General features: G+C 43.1%; 2 protein-coding genes across 2 annotated transcripts; both read left to right on the top strand.

Moving 5' to 3' along the window:
• The first annotated feature begins 5,335 nt into the window (after positions 1-5,335).
• On the top strand, positions 5,336-7,188 carry LOC147613182 (chalcone synthase 6-like). Its single transcript, XM_086782060.1, has 2 exons — positions 5,336-5,656; positions 5,832-7,188. Exons 1-2 carry the CDS (start codon positions 5,449-5,451, stop codon positions 6,848-6,850), a joined length of 1,227 nt encoding a protein of 408 aa, XP_086638186.1. The 5' UTR covers positions 5,336-5,448; the 3' UTR covers positions 6,851-7,188.
• Positions 7,189-18,147: 10,959 nt separating this feature from the next.
• On the top strand, positions 18,148-20,015 carry LOC147613181 (chalcone synthase 6-like). The gene is made up of 2 exons (XM_086782058.1): positions 18,148-18,468; positions 18,644-20,015. Exons 1-2 carry the CDS (start codon positions 18,261-18,263, stop codon positions 19,660-19,662), a joined length of 1,227 nt encoding a protein of 408 aa, XP_086638184.1. The 5' UTR covers positions 18,148-18,260; the 3' UTR covers positions 19,663-20,015.
• Positions 20,016-20,947: the final 932 nt, after the last annotated feature.

Here is a 20,947-nt window from a genome sequence, read left to right as displayed (position 1 = left end):
TCTGTCTATCTAGCAGCTCAGCGTTGCCTCCGCTTCGAAGCCGACGCTGTGCATTTTCCCATATTTGGTCTATGAGATCTCGCATGAGTATCTCGGACTCGTTGATCTTTTTGACGACATCATCAGTACATTGTGATACCGTGATGACCGCTTCAACGCGAATTGCTCGCAGAACAATTTTGCGCTCTTCGGGAGAAAGCATGTTGATCGTCTTCGTAAATCTAGCAAATCTCACTAAACACAAAAAAACAGAATATCAAACATTATTGAAATAAACATCAAGCAAACGTGAGAGAACAGCAACAAGTATATCAATATCGTCAATGTTCATACAAAAACGGAATATCAAATAATTTTAATGAACTCAACATCATCCAATACATCATCAAACGTGAGAAAACAGCAATAAGTGTATCATTACTTATCAATGATCAAACAAAAACAGAATGTATCAGACAACATTCTTGAACTCAACATCATGCAATACATTATCGAACGTGAGACAACCGCAACAAGCGCATTATTACTTACGAAGTGTATACATTATCGAATGAGAGAGAGAGAGAGGGGGAGGAAGAGAGAGAGGTGTGACAGATAGAGAGAGGAAAAATTAAATGACATTTTTTATAGTTTTGTGAGTTCCTAAAGAGAGAAAAATAATGTTTTGTAATCCTAAAGCACTCCTCATCTACATACCTATCGTGATAGAGAGAGATGTGAAGTGTATCATGAGAGAGAGATAGAAAGAGTTGTGAAGTGTATCATTGCGAGAGAGAGAGAGAGAGAATTGTGAAGTGTATCATGAGAGAGAGAGAGAGAGAGAGGAGAGGAAGAGAGAGTTGTGACAGATAGAGAGAAGAATAAAAACACAATAAAAACAATACAAGTCAAATCAAACAAATTTACGATATTTATTCGACCGCGTTAACGATCATATGCCGAAATACGCAAGCAAATTTACGACACTTTTTCGACCGCGTTAACGATCAAATGCCGCAATATGCAAAAAACATTTTATGCACTAGCGGACGACACCAACTTGCCGTGTTAACGACAAAATGCCGCCCGATTCTATGGGAATACCAATAGGATACGAACATACACTGGCCGCGTTACCGACCATACGTCCGCATTTGACAAAGGGAAGGGAAGGGAAGGTGACATCGCCATAACGATACTATGCTTGCCGCGTTACCGACTAGTACCGCTACGGCGTGCCATACTTACCATAGGACACAGACTAGTCGCGTTACCGACTAAGTGCCCCAGGGTAAGCACCATTCCGAAGAATGGCCTTACACACACACACCAGTCGTGTGGCGGGCCACCCAAATCCTGCCGCGCATTGCGACAATGGGCGGCTGCCTGCACGAACTCACCCACACACACATCCCTCGTGTGGCGGACCACCCACATCCTGCCGCGCATTGCGACAATGGGCGGCTGCCCTCACGAAAACACCCACATACACACACACACACACACACAAGTTTTCATTACCTGTGTATGCTGTCAGCAATGAAATCCCAAAGGGCCCCCCGGGCCCATATATATAGAAAAATTTAGCCCGCCGGGATATGTGACGACCCCTCCGGGACCCGCCGGGTAAAGCAAAAGCCCGGCGGGCCCGCCGGGTACAGCAAAAGCCCGACGGGATTTTTCCCGGTTACCAGGTCGCTTGCCACCGGCTTTTTTGTGAACATGTTAATAACATGTTCACATATGTTATTAACAAAAAAAATTTTGTGATCACGTGAATATAAAATCAGAGGCCCTATGCATAAGAACTATGCATACAACTTATGCATAGGCCTAAGCATAAGCTGTATGCATAGGCCTAAGCATAAGCTGTATGCATAGGCTGTGTGCCATATATAAAAGGCCTATGCATACGCCGTATACATATGGCATAGGGCCTATGCATAAGCCGTATGCATACGGCCTATGCATAAGCCATATGTCATATGCATAGGCCATATGCATAAGTCGTATGGAGTATGCATAAGGCCTATGCATACGGTATATGGCATATGGCCTATGAATACAGCCTATACATGAGGCCTATGCATAAGTCCTATGCATAGGCCGTATGCCGTATTATGCATAAGCCATATGCCATATGAATAAGGCCTCTGCATGTGGCATACGGCCTATGCATAAGCCATACACACATGGCATACGGCCTATGCATAGGCCATATGCATAGGGCCTATGCATAAGCCATATGCCGTATGCCGTATGCATAATACCTATGCATACGGCCTATGCATATGGTCTATGCATAAGCCGTATACATACGGCATATGGCCTATGCATACTGCCTATGCAAAAGCCGTATGCATAGGTTGTATGCAAAAGCTGTATGTTGTATGCATAAGGCCGTATGTATATGGCCTATGCATACCTTAGCCCTAAACCTAATCCCGACACCCAAGGGTGCAAAAACACAAATAGAAGAAGCATAAACAAAGAGGGCTTACCTCTGCTAGCCGAATCTGTATGAAAGGGATGCGTGGCCTATGCCCTTGGAGGTCGTTGGCCTTGAATAGACCTAGGAAAGATTATCATATAAAATCAAAACATTGGTTCATTATGCATAATAAGTCTATGCATAAGCCCTATTGCATAAGCGGGCTAGCATAAGAGGCCTATTGGAATACTCATTATTGTAGACACGACAACGATTGAAAATACTAGACAACGATTTAGTAGATTGGATTACTCACTATAGTAGATAGGACTACTAATTATTAGTAGACTGGACTACTGATTGTAATAGAGAAGACTACTAAATAGTAGATTGGAGTATTGTTTAGGAGTTAATTAGCAGACTGGACTACTGTTTTGGTGATTGACCTAATTACTAGTTACTAGTTATTAGTAGAGTGGACTTGCTAGTCCCTCAAGTATGCCTCTTCTACTAGCTATGGATTGATTGTTGATAGGACTACTAGTTGTTGGACTAGTTATTACTAGAATGTTATGAAATATTATTTAAAAGACTGTACTACTAATTAAAAAGCTGATCAACAATTTAGTAGACTAGACTACTAATTAGTAGAGTGGACTATTGATTGTAGTAGAGAAGACTACTAACTAGTAGAGTGGACTATTGATTGTAGTAGAGAAGACTACTAACTAGTAGACTGGACTATTGTTTAGGAGTTATTAGTAGATTGGACTACTGTTTTGGTGATTGAACTACTTTTACGAGTTACTAGTTAGTAGAGTGGACTACTAATTAGTATTTTGAACTACTATTTAGGAGGCAACTACTAATTAGTATATTGCATACTGATAATAGTAGACATGATACTAATTATTAGTTCAATCTACTAAGTAGTATTCGAGTCTACTAATTAGAATTTGCCTCCTAAACAATTGTCTAGTCCACTAATTAGTGTCTAGTCTATGAATTAGTAGTTCAGTGCTCTATACAATAGTTCAATCTACTAATTAGTAGTCTTGCTTACTATAAATAGTAGTCTAGTCTACTAATTAGTACTCATGTCTCTTTGGATTGCTAGTAATATTTCATGCTAATTACCTCTGTTTCAACATTATTATGTAATGTAATAAACACAAAATTTTATATTGTTGTAGGTAGAACATTTCTTGGAATTCAAAGGAGAGAACCTAGATATTGCAATTCAACAATGCTCATTGGAATACTTGAAGCCTTATTTTGCAAGGAAGTTAAAAGATAGATACATATGTTACTATATTCAACATGTACAAATGATCTTCCTCAAAGATTCAATGAACCTTATGCAACAGCATAGTAATGGATTTCATAGAGTAGGTTGTTTGTGCAACTATAAGATATGCCAAAGCAATGGTGGTAGTTCAACATGCAGATCTATTGATCACACCTTCAAAAGTGTTATGTCTATTTGGGAAGGTGCACTATGCGAAAAGCCTATACCTTCTAGTTTTCATCATCTCGACTGCACACTGGGACAATGAAAAAAGCGTGGGCCAAAAAAATTAGTTTTTTGCCAACGTGAGATTTCTGACAGTGAAATAGTTGTTTGAGTGAAGGTTTTTGAGGATGTGGCTTACAAAGGTAGGGGTGGAACAACTAAGAAAAGGAAAGAGTTAATAATCACACAAATGAACTGCAAAGAATTAGTACACTTGTTTTGGACTCACCTTGCAAACTTTATATACAAGTGGCAAGCGGAGCAGTTTAAAGAGTGTGTGTTGTACTTTTCATCTGACGTTGTTGAATTTGCTAAGAACTACTCATTTCAAAAGGAAAAAGAGATTGAGTCTATGCATTGGTCAAAGCAGGTAACTATTCTTGTGCACATAATGTACATTCGAATTAAGGGTGAGATTAAAAAAACTATCCATTTCTTTATCTTTGATGATATGAAGCATGATACTTTGTTTGTGCAACATTATTTTATGCTTCATTATACGTGAATGGAGAAATAGGAGGTACTGTTTTACGAGAGCACTATGTTTGGTCAAATGGTGCAGCATCCCAAGTCAAGGCAAAGAGACCATTTCATTTTGTCGACAGATATCATGGTTTTACTGGGTTGAAGATGACGTGGAATTTTTTTAGCTGGGACGCACGCACATGAACAATTTCACGCATGCACACACACACACACACACACACACACACACACACACACACAAAGAGCTTGATCATATATAAGATAGGTGTCTGTGTGTTGTGTTTGTGCATACCTGCATGATCATGAGAATATTAAAAAAGGGTTGTACTAATGAAATGAAAGTTAATGTACACAAGTTGATATGTTTCACGATATGATTTCCTTTTATGTGCGTATGAGAAGCATCAAGGAGCAAGAATAAGGCTTTTCATTATACATCGCACTTGCATTTTGGACTTGACTTCTCTTAGAATCTTGTATGGATACGATTTTCAATCTTCAAACTTTTATTTTATGTAGGACTATCTAAAATCTCCATGACCTAAAACTTTGAAGAGATTCAAACAATTGACAATTCTACCAATGTCCTTTTCAAGGAATAGAGAGAGATGTTCTAGTGGACCTTAGCCATGAACTTATGTGAAACATGTAATTGGGACTCTAAACATGAACGTACCCACTCTTTTGCTGTACGGTTGAATGGAGGGCATTCGATCAAGAAACGCAAAAAAGCTTTCTTTTTCAAAGTTGGACAAAATTCAAAGCTGGACAAAATTCATTCTTGTGCAGGTGGAACTAATGGAATAAGACCTGACGGAGAAAAAAAACCAAAAAATAAAGGAAAAAATATCAAAGGCAAGCTCATTACGGAACCTGCGTGCCGTTTATAACACGCCCCGTAGCAGTGTTGCTTCCCACGCACCTACCTATCCATCGCTGCAGCTTCTACTTTTCACTTGCACAATCGCTTGTACGTATATATTACAGCTTTGATCAGCAGCAGCTGCTGCTGCGGCTTCTTCTTCACAATAATTATAATATGGCGCCAGCGCCAGCTACGACCACCTGCAACAAGCTGTCGATCATCCCTCGCAAAATGGAGCGATCTGATGGTCCTGCCACTGTGATGGCCATCGGCACCGCTGTTCCACCCAACGTCTTCTACCAGAAGGATTACCCGGACTTCTACTTCAACATCACCAACAGCAACGACAAGATCGAGCTCAAACAGAAGTTCCAGCGCATGTGTAAGACTTATAGCTTCTTGCCGCCTTCATGTAATTATTTGAGCATGTGCAGCTAGCATGCAGCAGCTTCAATTCAAAGTTAGTAACTAGTAGTAGTATGCTGCCTTAATTGCTATAAGCAATTGCAAATATATATATATATATATATAATCTCATGCTCCATGCATGCATGCAGGTGACAAGTCGTGCATCACCAAGAGGCACCTCTATCTCAACGAGGAGATACTCAAGGCCAACCCCAGCATTTGCGGATACTGGGAGAAGTCGCTGGACGTGAGGCAGGACATGGTGGTGCTGGAGGTGCCTAAGCTCGCCAAGGAAGCCGCGGCCAAGGCCATCAAGGAATGGGGCCAGCCCAAGTCCAAGATCACGCACCTCGTCTTCTGCACCACCGCTGGGGTTGACATGCCCGGTGCGGACTGGGCGCTCACCAAGCTGCTGGGTCTCCGAAGCTCCGTCAAGAGACTCATGCTCTACCAGCAAGGCTGCTACGGAGGCGGCACTGTGCTCAGGATCGCCAAGGACCTGGCAGAAAACAACAAGGGCGCTCGTGTGCTCGTGGTGTGCAGCGAGATCACGGCCATCACTTTCCGGGGGCCCAGCGACACCCACCTCGACAGCCTCGTGGGCCAAGCCCTCTTCGGCGATGGCGCCTCCGCCCTCATCGTAGGCTCCGACCCCATCCCCCAACTCGAAACACCCTGGTTCGAAATCCATTGGACGGGGGCCGACATCATGCCGGACAGCGACGGCGCCATCGATGGCCACCTACGCGAAGTCGGCCTCACGTTCCACCTCCTTAAAGACGTGCCCGCCATCATCTCCAAGAACATCGGCTCCATCCTTAAAGATGCCTTTGCCAAGGTTTTCCCGGCGGCGGAAGGCACTCCCACTTACAACGACCTCTTCTGGATCGCCCACCCTGGAGGCCCCGCAATCCTCGACCAAGTCGAAGAGAAGCTCCAACTCAACAAGGACAAGATGGCTTCTACCAGGCATGTGCTTGACCAGTACGGCAACATGTCTAGCGCCTGCGTGCTCTTCATCATGGACCAGATGCGCAAGACATCCGTGGAGCAGAAGCTCACCACCACGGGAGAGGGCCACGAGTGGGGGCTGCTTCTCGGCTTCGGACCCGGCCTCACTTGCGAGACCATCGTCCTTAGAAGCGTGCCCCTCCAACACGATAGCTAGATATAATCCCTCTGCTACCACTCATTTATCATGAGAAGCCCGGCCATCTAAATTATATGAGAGCCCGGCCACTTTAAATTGTGAGAGTTATTCCATAAAATAAAAGCTAATGATTCTCCATTATCCTTTGCAAACTCGGCCTTTTACTTGTGAGACCATTGCCATCAGAGGCATATCCTTAAAGGCATGGCCATCTAATACGGTAGCTAGATATCCAACTCCAAAAGTAACATCCTCTCTATCAATTATCATGAAATGCTACGCCATCTAATTAGTCCAACATTGATTTGTGAGAGTTATTCCATAAAATAAAAGCTAATGCTTCTGCATTATCCTTTGTAAACTCGAGTTTATACTTATTTCTCACTCTTAATGATGGAAAGCATGGCTTCTGAAAACCAAAGACCTACGTTGTAGGCATGCATTTTCTTCTTTCTACACACGTTTTCTCCTTTTTAATCCATTTGCAAGCTAAAATGGGTCCAAAAGGGCATGCAGTCCAATTCCACCCTTTCAGACGTCCGTAAAGGAAGATTTTGTCCTAAAGGGTAGTGTGAAATTCTGCCCTTTGAACTCCACCTTTATGGATATCCTCCTTTCACACATCTAAAAGAGCAAAAAATATAAATGCATTTGAAAGGGTGGACACTTTGCCACCGTTTTGGACATCTGTAGAGGAAGATAAAATTTTGCCCTTTTAAACTCATTTAAATGTTTTCCCTTTCCAACAAGTGTAAATAATATGTGTTATTAGACATGGTTAAAAGGGCGTAAAAGCTTTCACTCTTTAGAGCACATTTGAAAGGGTTCACTTTTCCACCACTGTCGAAGTTGCACAAAAAATTCCACCTTTTTCCTCCACTTCTGAAGTGGTAGAAATAATATTGCCCTTTCCACCACGTCCAAAACGGGCAAAAAATCCTCACGCTTTGCATTAGGTCTAAAATCTTGAACCTAAAATTTTTGGCCTTTCTACCATGTCTGAAAGGGCAAAAAAACTACCAACCTTTCCACCATATCTAAAAGGCTAATTTTTTTAAACCTTTTCACAATGTTTGAAAGGGCATAAAATTTTAACCCTTTCCACCCATCTTTAACATGAAAGGAAGACAATATCACTACAACACAACCCCCCCTTAACGACGATGGGCTCGAAATGACGGGTTTTTCCAAATATGGAGGATACACAAATCAAATACAAGAAACACAAACATAAATACACAAAACACATACATTGTGGAGAATGCAATTTTAGCCCAAAAAGTTATTATATTGGAGAAATTGTTAGGCCTTCGGTCATATATCCATAAAGTTTTTACAAAGAGGTATGAAGAGGTGGGTGTCTAACTGGAATCCTCATCGGCTTCGAGTGACCTTCATCATCCGATTCCTCGTCCTCTTCACTTGCTTCTTCACGTTATAATCTGGATCCTCCTCTTCTTCTTCCCCTTTATCCTGCATACATGCCATCAAGCGTAAGGTAAGGAAAGCGTGGAAATACAATTAGAGGTAGAAAAGAGAATCTTTTAGGCAACACATTACCTCATTAGCTTGAGTCCCCAAAATGGACTCATCCAAGCGTACACCTCACATACGCATCCATGTCCACAATTGCGGACAGGGGGCTCTATACCTATAGTCATATTCCTCTTTTGTTGGGTCATTCCCATTACCTCTCTCTATAAAAAACAATTAAGAAAATATACATTTATTTCAAGAAAATAATATAGTATAAAATGAAATGAAAGGAGAGAAGAAATGATACTTACAAAACCAGCAAGAAAGGAGGATTTTCCACCGGAGCTGAAGTGCGAAGCCCCTCCCTTTCGTAGTTGGGAAGCACTCGCTGGACATCGCTTGTTGTTGAAAAGCACCTGGGTGCTTTCTCATGAAACTATGTGCGTGCCTCCACTCCTCGGCCGTACACATGCTAGGCTTCTGCAAATTATTTTTCGCTGCTCTCTTGATATTTGCTCTTCTATTAGAGAGCAAAAGCTTAATGCGCCGCTTCATCCACTCCTCGGAGGAGAAAGCTTGAATAATTACGATAGGATAGTCTCGAATGTGAAATGTCAAGGCACTATTTTTGACTGATTAAATAGGATAAAGAAATTTCCTCTTACAAGGTTTTTTTCCCTAAGGATTTGATCGAATGTGAAATGTTAAGGCACTGTTTTTGGCTGATTAAATAGGATAAAGAAATTTCCTCTTACAAGGTTTTTTTTTTCCTAAGGATTTGATCTTTCTTGATTTTCCTAAGGATTTGATCTTTCTTTTTTCCTAAGGATTTGATCTTTCTTGATATCTCACTCATACCCCTCCTTTTTTCTTGTGGAAACTTGCTAGGTTTTGTGTGCTTCTCATCCCTGGTATTTATGAAAATTAGTTCAGTCTTTTATTAGAGAAGGGGTATGTTATAGAAATCAATCTTGAATATATCAATTTTAATGGTTGACCCATAGGTTTGGATAAATTTAAGGAGCGCTGCTTCCATGCGACAAGTATTATATCACATAAGGAAGTGCATAAGTGTTGATCGATGGTTGGGTTCGTTGCACATTTTTGGTTATCTTCCATAGGGAAAACATATGATTTATTGTTACATTCCCGTAACGCCGCTACGGGCGTTACCACAAGAGGGGACGGCCTCTGGCTCACCACCCAGCCTAGAGGAAGAATGAGGATTGCCCCTCATTCCCCAGGCTATATAGTGTGTGGCATGCCATCCACACTAGCCTGGCCGCCCATGACTCCGCATGGGCGTCCTCTCCCAGTGAACCCCGGACATGGCCATCCGGTCTGCCGTCGGTCTCACAGGCGTTACAGCCTACATGACATTACCCCCCCTTAAGAAGAGTTTTCGTCCTCGAAAACAAACTGGGGAAACCTTTTGGAAATTGCACTACGGCGTTCCCAGGTTGACACCTGCTCATCCCTATCTGTCCATTTAACAAGTACCTCCTGGTACACTTTATGTCGGGTTTGTCTGTCACGATACTCAAGAATCCTTTCCGGTTCATGTGGTATCTTTGGTGTAGTGATCAATTCCACCAAAATATCTAGAGAAACTACGTTCTCTAACCCGTGAACTGATTTCTTCAGTTTACTAACATGGAAGACAGGATGAACTTGAGAACTCTCCGGTAACTCAAGTTTGTAGGCTACGTCCCCAATCTTTTTAAGGACCTTGAAAAGACCGCAATATCTAGGAGAAAGTATCACACTTTCCCGTTTTCATGGTTACTGACTGCGCAAGAACCTTTAAAAGTACAAAGTCACCTTCTGCAAAGGTCACTTGTCTGCGTCCTTTATCGGCAAATGTTTTAGCGCGATCCTGTGCGCTACGAATGCTCTCGCGTGCAGCTTTGAGCATATCATTCATATCTTCAAGGGAATCCTTGACAGATTGAATATTCTCCTTTTCTAGGCCTACAGCCATCGGAGATCTCGGCTGGAATCCATACATTAACATGAATGGTGTAAATCCAGTCGCTGAGTGTTTGGAGCTGTTATAGGCAAACTCCAATAAGGACAAGTACTCTTCCCAATTAGATTGCTTCTTACTGACATAAGAACGCAACATATCCTCGAGTATTTGGTTAACCCTTTCTGTTTGACCATCAGACACTGGATGATCTACCGTACTCATACTCAGAGTAGTATCCAACTTTTTGAAGATTTCCCTCCAAAAGTGACTGTTGAACTTTTTATCTCTATCTGACACTATATCTGCGGGCAGGCCATATAGCTTGTAGAGATGTTCGATAAAGAGTTTTGCCAACTCTGGCATTTTTACAGTTTTCTTCGTGGTAATAAACTTTGCCAGTTTAGTTGTCCACTACTACCCACACTGAGTCATTCCCTCGACTCGTCTTGGGTAAACCGGTAATGAAATCCATGGAAATGCTTTCCCATTTCCCTTGAGGAATCTCCAGCGGATGGAGTAGTCCTCCAACTTTAAGATGTTCTGTTTATTGACTTGGCACTTACTGCATTTCAGCACATAAGTCTGGACGTTCTTAAACAAACTAGGCCAATAAAACTGTCTTTTTACTAGTGCATAGGTCTTCTGAATCCCAGGGTGACCCGCACTTAGACTATCAAAACTATACCCCGAAGACTCGGCTAGCCGCTCCGGACTAACTCTCGCCTCGCTACCTGTCGCACCTACGGCCAGTCTCTCCGGACTAGCATTACGTGCCGACGAGGAAGGTGGGTGCAACTGTGACAAAGTGCGTACGCGTACAGCGCACCAGACCTCTGTAAAGACAGGATCATGCTCACACAAGCCATGATTTGGTATTTCAACCAAAACCTTAAGGCAAATTTTAGCCTTGATTTTGCATCATGTCATTAGCACAGAAGCTATCGTACTGGAGAGCACTCTAGTAGCGCAAGTTCTTAGACCATGCTACTAGATATTTGTAGACTACGCTACCATGTTGCATCACCAACTTGTTAAAACTTCTCCTTGGAAAGCTCTAGGCCATAGGAGAAATAAACTAGAGCCAATCTAATCATGCATCACAAGGATTAGTTCCAAAGTTGAGAGATACTTTCTCTCTTAGAGTAACATCTTTGCACAAGCATATGCTTTAGAATCTTGTTGAGTTTCTAACTACCATCAATCTACGGATGGTTAAACTCCACTTTAACTTAGAGTAAATGTAAGTTTTTTGAAGATTTTCCTTCAAATATAACAATCAAACTTCCTATCTCTTATGCCATACTATATATGCGGGCAGACCATATAGTATGTGGAGATGTTTGATAAGATTCTTGCACCACACGGGTGTCTGGAGTTACATCCAATTACTTACAACTCTTTGTTGCTATTACCAGACACATCCCTTCAAGTATTGTCTGGACTCACACAACTATTCGAGTTTATGTGATATTTGAGGATATCCCTCAAGAAAGGTTCTTGTCCTCAAAAACTCTACTCTCAAGCGACTACGCGCTAGTGTCATAGGTCCAAGAACAAATCTAGACCGTGTTTAATATCATATGTTATATTCTTGAGTCCTTCCAAGAAACTTTTAAACATCTTGCAACGAAGATGTGGTATAGTGTCTACGCACATATGGTGGTACTATTGATAAACTGTTTTGCAACATATCAGTGGTTTCACACTTGTAACAAAGTGCTTCATTGTTGCATATTACTACCCTTCATAAGCGGTTACACACTTATGAATCATTTGGGTGGGTTGTACCATCTATCAAGAAAAATTCCAAACTACTAATAACCACATTATCAATCCACAGATAATGACTGAGCTTGCTGCGAAGCCATAGGTTGCTATATAATTGATGGTAATTACACACGCTCAATGTCTCATTACATCATACATTCAATATAAATGCAAACATCACAGTACTTCGTGATGATGAACTTAGGAATTTCATCCTATCCCTGTTCGGTGTTGGTATGAAGTATAACTACGAGAACATTATTATAGCGGCAAAGCTACCTACCCATCACAGGTGGCAATCTCTACCAAGCTATAACCAATGACAAGCAAATAAACGAGTACTCTTGTAAGAACTTCATAACCATATCTCACACCAAACTCATAATCACTACGGATTAAATGCCAGGGCTTGCAAAATTGAATGTTATCTGATAGGTAGAGGGGATCATCAAACTACGGATGACCTCGACAACTAACTAGGACTAGTGATGTGTAACTTTTAAGTTACTCCACTCTCCTTGCTTATTCCATACCATCAAACAAATCGGTCCCTCGATTTGAGCAACGTCAACATATTTATGAGTACCTCGATACTCATGGATTGTGGTTCGGTAATATATATAGATGATCAAGAGTATCTTTCACTCGAGGATCTTAATTTTATTAGCAGCTATGTATTAGTAGTGAGTAACTACGTACCCACTATCATCACACTAGTAGCTCCATACTAGTCAGTGAGTAACTCCGTACCCAATGGTGTACCTCCCCCGAGTGGGAGTACCATATAAAACCATCTATAACAAGATGCTTAAGTCACTTGCTGCTAAGAAGTGACTACACAAATTGACCCCTCCATTGCACATTGCAGTACAATTTCTGGTATTACAACACGAATTTTTGGACGTCCTTAATAGAGGTCAACTTAAAAACTAGTGCATAGGTCTTGTGGAGTCTCGGCTGACCTAACCACACCACTGGTGACTTCCTACAAAAAATGTGGCGCCGAAGTCACCACCTATGTACTTTAACTCCGTAAAGTACATGGTCTTCATCTATCATCTATGGAAAGTTATAAAACTTTCCTGCGATGGATATTTATCACCCTAAAATCATTGTGCACTATTTTAGTGTGAAGAGCTTTTTTCCTGGGTACCATGGTTCACCCCAAGCTCATCTGTTGCTAAATTCTCCGATTTAACAAAAGATATGTCTGCCTCCGAACACTTCGGTTCAGCCCCAGACTTTGAGTTTACTTCTTAACACTCCGGTTAAGTCAAAACTCACCAGATACAGTAGGATTTACCACTAAGCTCTCCGGCTTAGCCTTCTATCCTAACTCAGCCCCCAAGCTTATGTACACTTGTTAGTCGGATCCGATACTAACAACAACCAGGCTCATCTGGAGTGAGATACTACTCACTATTGCCATGTAAAACCTTATTAAATCCTAGAAATGCTCCACTCATTTCCCAGGGTCATACGACTATAGGGTTTACACCCACATGAACTTTGTAAGCAAAATAGCCTGTCATGCAATATTACAATTGCTTATGTAGGAAAATAATATATTTCCCAAATTCATATGGTAGCAACTAAAATGTGCTCACAATCGCACACTTATGTTGAACTCAGGAAAGACTACGCTTGCAAAATGCTATAGGGCGTCCCCCATGCATGAAATTGTCCAACCAACTAGTCTTACTGCTAACCTCTAGATTTAGATCACTCCGGAACTAAATCACTTTGTTAGCACTAGCACACCATCATGGTCTTGCTACCTAGAGCTTCTCCGAACTCTGTAACTGGGTTTTATCCCAACTTAGGGCTATATTTGGTAATTTTCAAAGTTCAAATTTTATCTTGCACACTTTATCACTACAGACAAGTGTACATACAGACCTGCCAAAGAGCCAAGTTACATGCACAAGCCTTGGCATCCCATTCCACCAAGACTACAATCGATTCCGTGAGAATTTGATGTCCCATACCATCAAATTACCACCAAACCAATTGATGTGACATATAAAAAGGCTCTTTCCCCCCTCGAAAGATCACCACAAACTCTCGAGCAGTGGGATGTCGACGCATGGCAATAAAAAGAAGAGAAAACCATGCTAGTAAGTTTAAGACAGTTCTCTATAAGGGCATTAAGCATTACATCTCAAGACTATACCCCTTCAGATTTACCTTTGATTTCTACAAATCAATCCTAAATCTGCTATTATTATCTAGGCGTATGCTAATCCTTCAGATTAGTACTCCTAGATAAACCATTCAATTGAGTACTGCTAGCAGCACTGCTAGCCCCGTTATCCCAAGTAATACACACCTTAGGGATTACTTTTACCAGGCAGTCACGTGACTAAATCAAACTAGTCATCTCTAGGCCCAAGTAGTGACACTATTTTGTTACTACCAACAAGGGCCAGCTTGCCTCTACGGGCCAAAGTTCTCTTGTTGCTACAAACAGTAAGCAACTTGTTTGGACACAAGGCATAACCACATCAAGACTACGCTTGTACATGGTTCCCATTTGCCAAAGTTTATCACAATCTTCTAGCAACTGTTAAAACATTGTGAAGGGTTATGAGCACTACGGCTCAATTAGGCTTACCTTGATTTCTCGTGATAAGCACTTCGTCTAATTTGGGCACAACTGACGCCATTGTTGCCGGTCCTCTTAGCCCAAGTAAAACACACCGCAGTTTTAGATTTACACTATAGCCAAACTACGTGACTTTGATGGTCAACACTAAGTCTATGCTCAGCTTAAATTTAGTCTTTTGAACCAAATGTGTGATCACCACATGTGCTGCTTTCGAGGCACTACAGCCATAGACGTGTTCACTAGGCACAACGGCCATAGAACGGCTTTCTCTCGAAGGACTTGGCACTACGGTCGTGGGATTTGTCTCTCTCTTAGCACGCGACGCTACGGTCGTGTGCAGTAGGTCTCTTTCGTGGAAAACAGGCACTACGACCACACGATGCGACGGCCATGTTGGGTTTGTTTCGTGGGGTGTGCCGTTGTTTTGTATGTTTTTAAAAAAATAATAATAATAAAATAAAATAAAATAACGGGCCGGCCCTCGCCGCTTCGGGCGTGGCCGCCCGCCTGTGGTGGGGAGTGTCCACACGATTGTGGCTGGCCTCCCGCTTCGGGCTGGCCGCCCGTTATTTTCATTATTCATAAAAATAAATAATGAAAATATATTAAAAAAAATAAATGATTTTTTAAACCCCTTTTTTTTTCTTTCTTTCTTTCTTTTCTCGCCGCCTGGAGCGCTGGTGGCTGGGCTGCTTTGGCCGCCGCCGTCGCCTGGCCGGCCGCCCTTGGCAGCTGTACGCTTGTACGCTGGGCAGGCCTATATATGATGGCGCGCCTAAGGCTGGCCTGGCCGCCCAAGGCTGGCCGTGGCCCTGGCGCCCGCCTGGCCGCCCGCTGGCATGGCTGGCCGGGCCTGCCTGGGCACCGCCGTGGGTGGGGTTGGCTGCCGCCGCCCTGGCCGCCCGTTTGACGGCACTGCACGCCCTTCCAAGGCCGGCCTACTCAGGCACGACATCAACACCCAACGGAAGCGAACAAGTATTTGCTCACTGCTCACATTGGCTCTTCGCCCAGCTCAAACGGCGCAATTTTCAGCAGCGCCTCAGAAGGCACGCGGTTCAGCAACGACCTGCAAGATTTAGGGAAAACGCGGCACCCTACGGAGAAGCTTTCAAGCAAGCCGCCCCCCCAGGCTGGTGGGGCTAGTGTTCGCTGGAGGGGGGCTGCTCTTCGCCCCCCTCCAGGCTCTACACACAGTCTAGCCACAGCAGTCCACTACTCGGGTTTCCAAGGCAAGCCTTTACACAAGCGTCAACAACTTCTTGCACAGACAGTGGGGCTGCTCTTCGCCCCTTCCACCTCCCCGCACACAGTCTATGAAACGAATTTCAAAGCAGATATTCAATTCAGAAAAAATTCAATCGCTTACAAAAATTGCTTACCTGCGATACTCCTTCGTGTGTGTGACGGGGAGAGAGAGTGAGAGAGAGAGAGAGTTCTTCCCCTCCATTCTTCCATGGCCGCCTCCTTCCACACCCTCCATTCGAGATAAGGATAAGGAGACGAATGGTCGAAAACCATCGAGTGGGCTCCGGTCCCCCGGTCACGCGCGGGCTCTGACAATCCCATCGAACCACGCTCTGATACTAGTGTTACATTCCCGTAACGCCGCTATACGGGCGTTACCACAAGAGGGGACGGCCTCTGGCTCACCACCCAGCCATAGAGGAAGAATGAGGATTGCCCCTCATTCCCCAGGCTATATAGTGTGTGGCCTGCCGTCCACACTAGCCTGCTGGCCGCCCATGACTCCGCATGGGCGTCCTCTCCCACTGAACCCCGGACATGGCCATCCGGTCTGCCGTCGGTCACAGGCGTTACAGCCTACGTGACATTTATTTTCCAATATATGTTTGATATTGCAACATGAATTTTCAAAGTCTCTCAGATGAAGAGAAGCATAGATTGGAATGTGAATGCTTACTTTAGAAGCTTTAAGAGCTCCAGGTTAGGCCCTTGACATTCTCTTAGTTTCTCATATTCTCATTGAATAGTTGATAGACAAGATGGCACTAAAATGATGTCGAATAGAAGACACCCACATACAAGGATAGGCCATAGCACCTATACTACATGACACCTATTCTTATTGTTTGCACATGCACTTAGATGCATATGCACACACATGCGTGTAAAAGCATGCATACACACACCTATATAGAGAAATCCAATGTATGACGTGTGTGTCTATGTGTGTGTGTGTTTACGTGTGCGTGCGTGCATGTGGATCTATATCAGCATGCATATCACATTAAAAAAATTTGGTGGAAGTGCACCATGTTCACAAAATCTATGAATATAAAGGAACACTTGCTCTAGTGAAAGAAAAGTCAATGTTCACATGATGATATCTTTCATGACATGATTTCCTTCAAGGTTAAGCACTTTATTTTGGATGTGGCTCCTCTTAGAATCTTGTATGGATACTATTTTCAATGTACCTAAGATCTCCATCACCTAAACTTTTAAGAGATATTCAAATGTGTGCCAATTTTAGGATTGTCCTTTCTACAAACAAAGAGACTATGACCATGAGATTATATGATTAAACATGTTGAATTACGGAAACAATTAAAGTGCTAAAATATGAAAAGTTAAAAAACTATAGAGAAACAAGCCCAAACATGAAAACTTCGAGCATAGCATCCCACAAGTATAAGGGACATGACTGAATATATAATGATCCCCCATAGTACCTACATACCGTGAGGGACAACTCTTTGTAGTGCTTACGCACCTGTGCAACACACGCACATGAACAATTTCACGCACGCACACACACACACACACACACACACACACACACACAAAGAGCTTGATCATATATAAGATAGGTGTCTGTGTGTTGTGTTTGTGCATACCTGCATGATCATGAGAATATTAAAAAAGGGTTGTACTAATGAAATAAAAGTTAATGTACACAAGTTGATATGTTTCACGATATGATTTCCTTTTATGTGCGTATGAGAAGCATCAAGGAGCAAGAATAAGGCTTTTCATTATACATCGCACTTGCATTTTGGACTTGACTTCTCTTAGAATCTTGTATGGATACGATTTTCAATCTTCAAACTTTTATTTTATGTAGGACTATCTAAAATCTCCATGACCTAAAACTTTGAAGAGATTCAAACAATTGACAATTCTACCAATGTCCTTTTCAAGGAATAGAGAGAGATGTTCTAGTGGACCTTAGCCATGAACTTATGTGAAACATGTAATTGGGACTCTAAACATGAACGTACCCACTCTTTTGCTGTACGGTTGAATGGAGGGCATTCGATCAAGAAACGCAAAAAAGCTTTCTTTTTCAAAGTTGGACAAAATTCAAAGTTGGACAAAATTCATTCTTGTGCAGGTGGAACTAATGGAATAAGACCTGACGGAGAAAAAAAACCAAAAAATAAAGGAAAAAATATCAAAGGCAAGCTCATTACGGAACCTGCGTGCCGTTTATAACACGCCCCGTAGCAGTGTTGCTTCCCACGCACCTACCTATCCATCGCTGCAGCTTCTACTTTTCACTTGCACAATCGCTTGTACGTATATATTACAGCTTTGATCAGCAGCAGCTGCTGCTGCGGCTTCTTCTTCACAATAATTATAATATGGCGCCAGCGCCAGCTACGACCACCTGCAACAAGCTGTCGATCATCCCTCGCAAAATGGAGCGATCTGATGGTCCTGCCACTGTGATGGCCATCGGCACCGCTGTTCCACCCAACGTCTTCTACCAGAAGGATTACCCGGACTTCTACTTCAACATCACCAACAGCAACGACAAGATCGAGCTCAAACAGAAGTTCCAGCGCATGTGTAAGACTTATAGCTTCTTGCCGCCTTCATGTAATTATTTGAGCATGTGCAGCTAGCATGCAGCAGCTTCAATTCAAAGTTAGTAACTAGTAGTAGTATGCTGCCTTAATTGCTATAAGCAATTGCAAATATATATATATATATATATAATCTCATGCTCCATGCATGCATGCAGGTGACAAGTCGTGCATCACCAAGAGGCACCTCTATCTCAACGAGGAGATACTCAAGGCCAACCCCAGCATTTGCGGATACTGGGAGAAGTCGCTGGACGTGAGGCAGGACATGGTGGTGCTGGAGGTGCCTAAGCTCGCCAAGGAAGCCGCGGCCAAGGCCATCAAGGAATGGGGCCAGCCCAAGTCCAAGATCACGCACCTCGTCTTCTGCACCACCGCTGGGGTTGACATGCCCGGTGCGGACTGGGCGCTCACCAAGCTGCTGGGTCTCCGAAGCTCCGTCAAGAGACTCATGCTCTACCAGCAAGGCTGCTACGGAGGCGGCACTGTGCTCAGGATCGCCAAGGACCTGGCAGAAAACAACAAGGGCGCTCGTGTGCTCGTGGTGTGCAGCGAGATCACGGCCATCACTTTCCGGGGGCCCAGCGACACCCACCTCGACAGCCTCGTGGGCCAAGCCCTCTTCGGCGATGGCGCCTCCGCCCTCATCGTAGGCTCCGACCCCATCCCCCAACTCGAAACACCCTGGTTCGAAATCCATTGGACGGGGGCCGACATCATGCCGGACAGCGACGGCGCCATCGATGGCCACCTACGCGAAGTCGGCCTCACGTTCCACCTCCTTAAAGACGTGCCCGCCATCATCTCCAAGAACATCGGCTCCATCCTTAAAGATGCCTTTGCCAAGGTTTTCCCGGCGGCGGAAGGCACTCCCACTTACAACGACCTCTTCTGGATCGCCCACCCTGGAGGCCCCGCAATCCTCGACCAAGTCGAAGAGAAGCTCCAACTCAACAAGGACAAGATGGCTTCTACCAGGCATGTGCTTGACCAGTACGGCAACATGTCTAGCGCCTGCGTGCTCTTCATCATGGACCAGATGCGCAAGACATCCGTGGAGCAGAAGCTCACCACCACGGGAGAGGGCCACGAGTGGGGGCTGCTTCTCGGCTTCGGACCCGGCCTCACTTGCGAGACCATCGTCCTTAGAAGCGTGCCCCTCCAACACGATAGCTAGATGCTCTCTGCTACCACTCATTTATCATGAAAAGCCCGGCCATCTAAATTATATGAGAGCCCGGCCACTTTAAATTGTGAGAGTTATTCCATAAAATAAAAGCTAATGATTCTCCATTATCCTTTGCAAACTCGGCCTTTTACTTGTGAGACCATTGCCATCAGAGGCATATCCTTAAAGGCATGGCCATCTAATACGGTAGCTAGATATCCAACTCCAAAAGTAACATCCTCTCTATCAATTATCATGAAATGCTACGCCATCTTAGTCCAACATTGATTTGTGAGAGTTATTCCATAAAATAAAAGCTAATGCTTCTGCATTATCCTTTGTAAACTCGAGTTTATACTTATTTCTCACTCTTAATGATGGAAAGCATGGGTTCTGAAAACCAAAGACCTACGTTGTAGGCATGCATTTTCTTCTTTCTACACACGTTTTCTCCTTTTTAATCCATTTGCAAGCTAAAATGGGTCCAAAAGGGCAGTCCAATTCCACCCTTTAAGACGTCCATAAAGCAAGATTTTATCCTAAAGGGTAGTGTGAAATTCCGCCCTCTGAACTCCACCTTTATGGATATCCTCCTTTCACACCTCTAAAAGAGCAAAAAATATAAATGCATTTGAAAGGGTGGACACTTTGCCACCGTTTTGGACATCTGTAGAGGAAGATAAAATTTTGCCCTTTTCAACACATTTAAATGTTTTCCCTTCCAACAAGTGTAAATAATATGTGTTATTAGACATGGTTAAAAGGGCGTAAAAGCTTTCACTTTTTCGAGCACATTTGAAAGGGCACACTTTTCCACCACTTTCGAAGTTGCACAAAAATTTCCACCTTTTTCCTCCACTTTTGAAGTGGCAGAAATAATATTGCCCTTTCCACCACGTCCAAAACCGGCAAAAAATCCTCACGCTTTCCATTAGGTCTAAAATCTTGAACCTAATTTTTTTGGCCTTTCTACCATGTCTAAAAGGGCGAAAAAACTACCAACCTTTCCACCGTATCTAAAAGGCTAATTTTTTTAAACCTTTTCACAATGTTTGAAAGGGCATAAAATTTCCACCCTTTCCACCACATTATCTTATGAAAGGCCATCTTTAACATGAAAGGAAGACAATATCACTACAACACAACCCCCCCTTAACGATGGGCTCGAAATGATGGGGTTTTCCAAGTATGTCGTTTATGCGATGAGGAATGTCCTATAAACGACACATTTTAAAGCTGAAAAAACCTCGTCAATAATGACCATCTCGCATCAGTTATCGCATAAGCAACGTGT

The sequence above is a fragment of the Cibotium barometz genome, chromosome 44, assembly GCF_041138505.1.
Source record: "Cibotium barometz isolate CiBa-2024 chromosome 44, ASM4113850v1, whole genome shotgun sequence".
Classification (NCBI taxonomy): domain Eukaryota; kingdom Viridiplantae; phylum Streptophyta; class Polypodiopsida; order Cyatheales; family Cibotiaceae; genus Cibotium; species Cibotium barometz.
This window is presented reverse-complemented; position numbering and strand designations above follow the sequence as displayed.

Bases quoted from the DNA above. Each gene is read 5' to 3' on its own strand.
- LOC147613182 (XM_086782060.1), top strand. From the start codon at position 5,449: ATGGCGCCAGCGCCAGCTACGACCACCTGCAACAAGCTGTCGATCATC. The intron at 5,657-5,831 runs GTAAGACTTATA...GCATGCATGCAG, and splicing joins ACAGAAGTTCCAGCGCATGT to GTGACAAGTCGTGCATCACC.
- LOC147613181 (XM_086782058.1), top strand. From the start codon at position 18,261: ATGGCGCCAGCGCCAGCTACGACCACCTGCAACAAGCTGTCGATCATC. The intron at 18,469-18,643 runs GTAAGACTTATA...GCATGCATGCAG, and splicing joins ACAGAAGTTCCAGCGCATGT to GTGACAAGTCGTGCATCACC.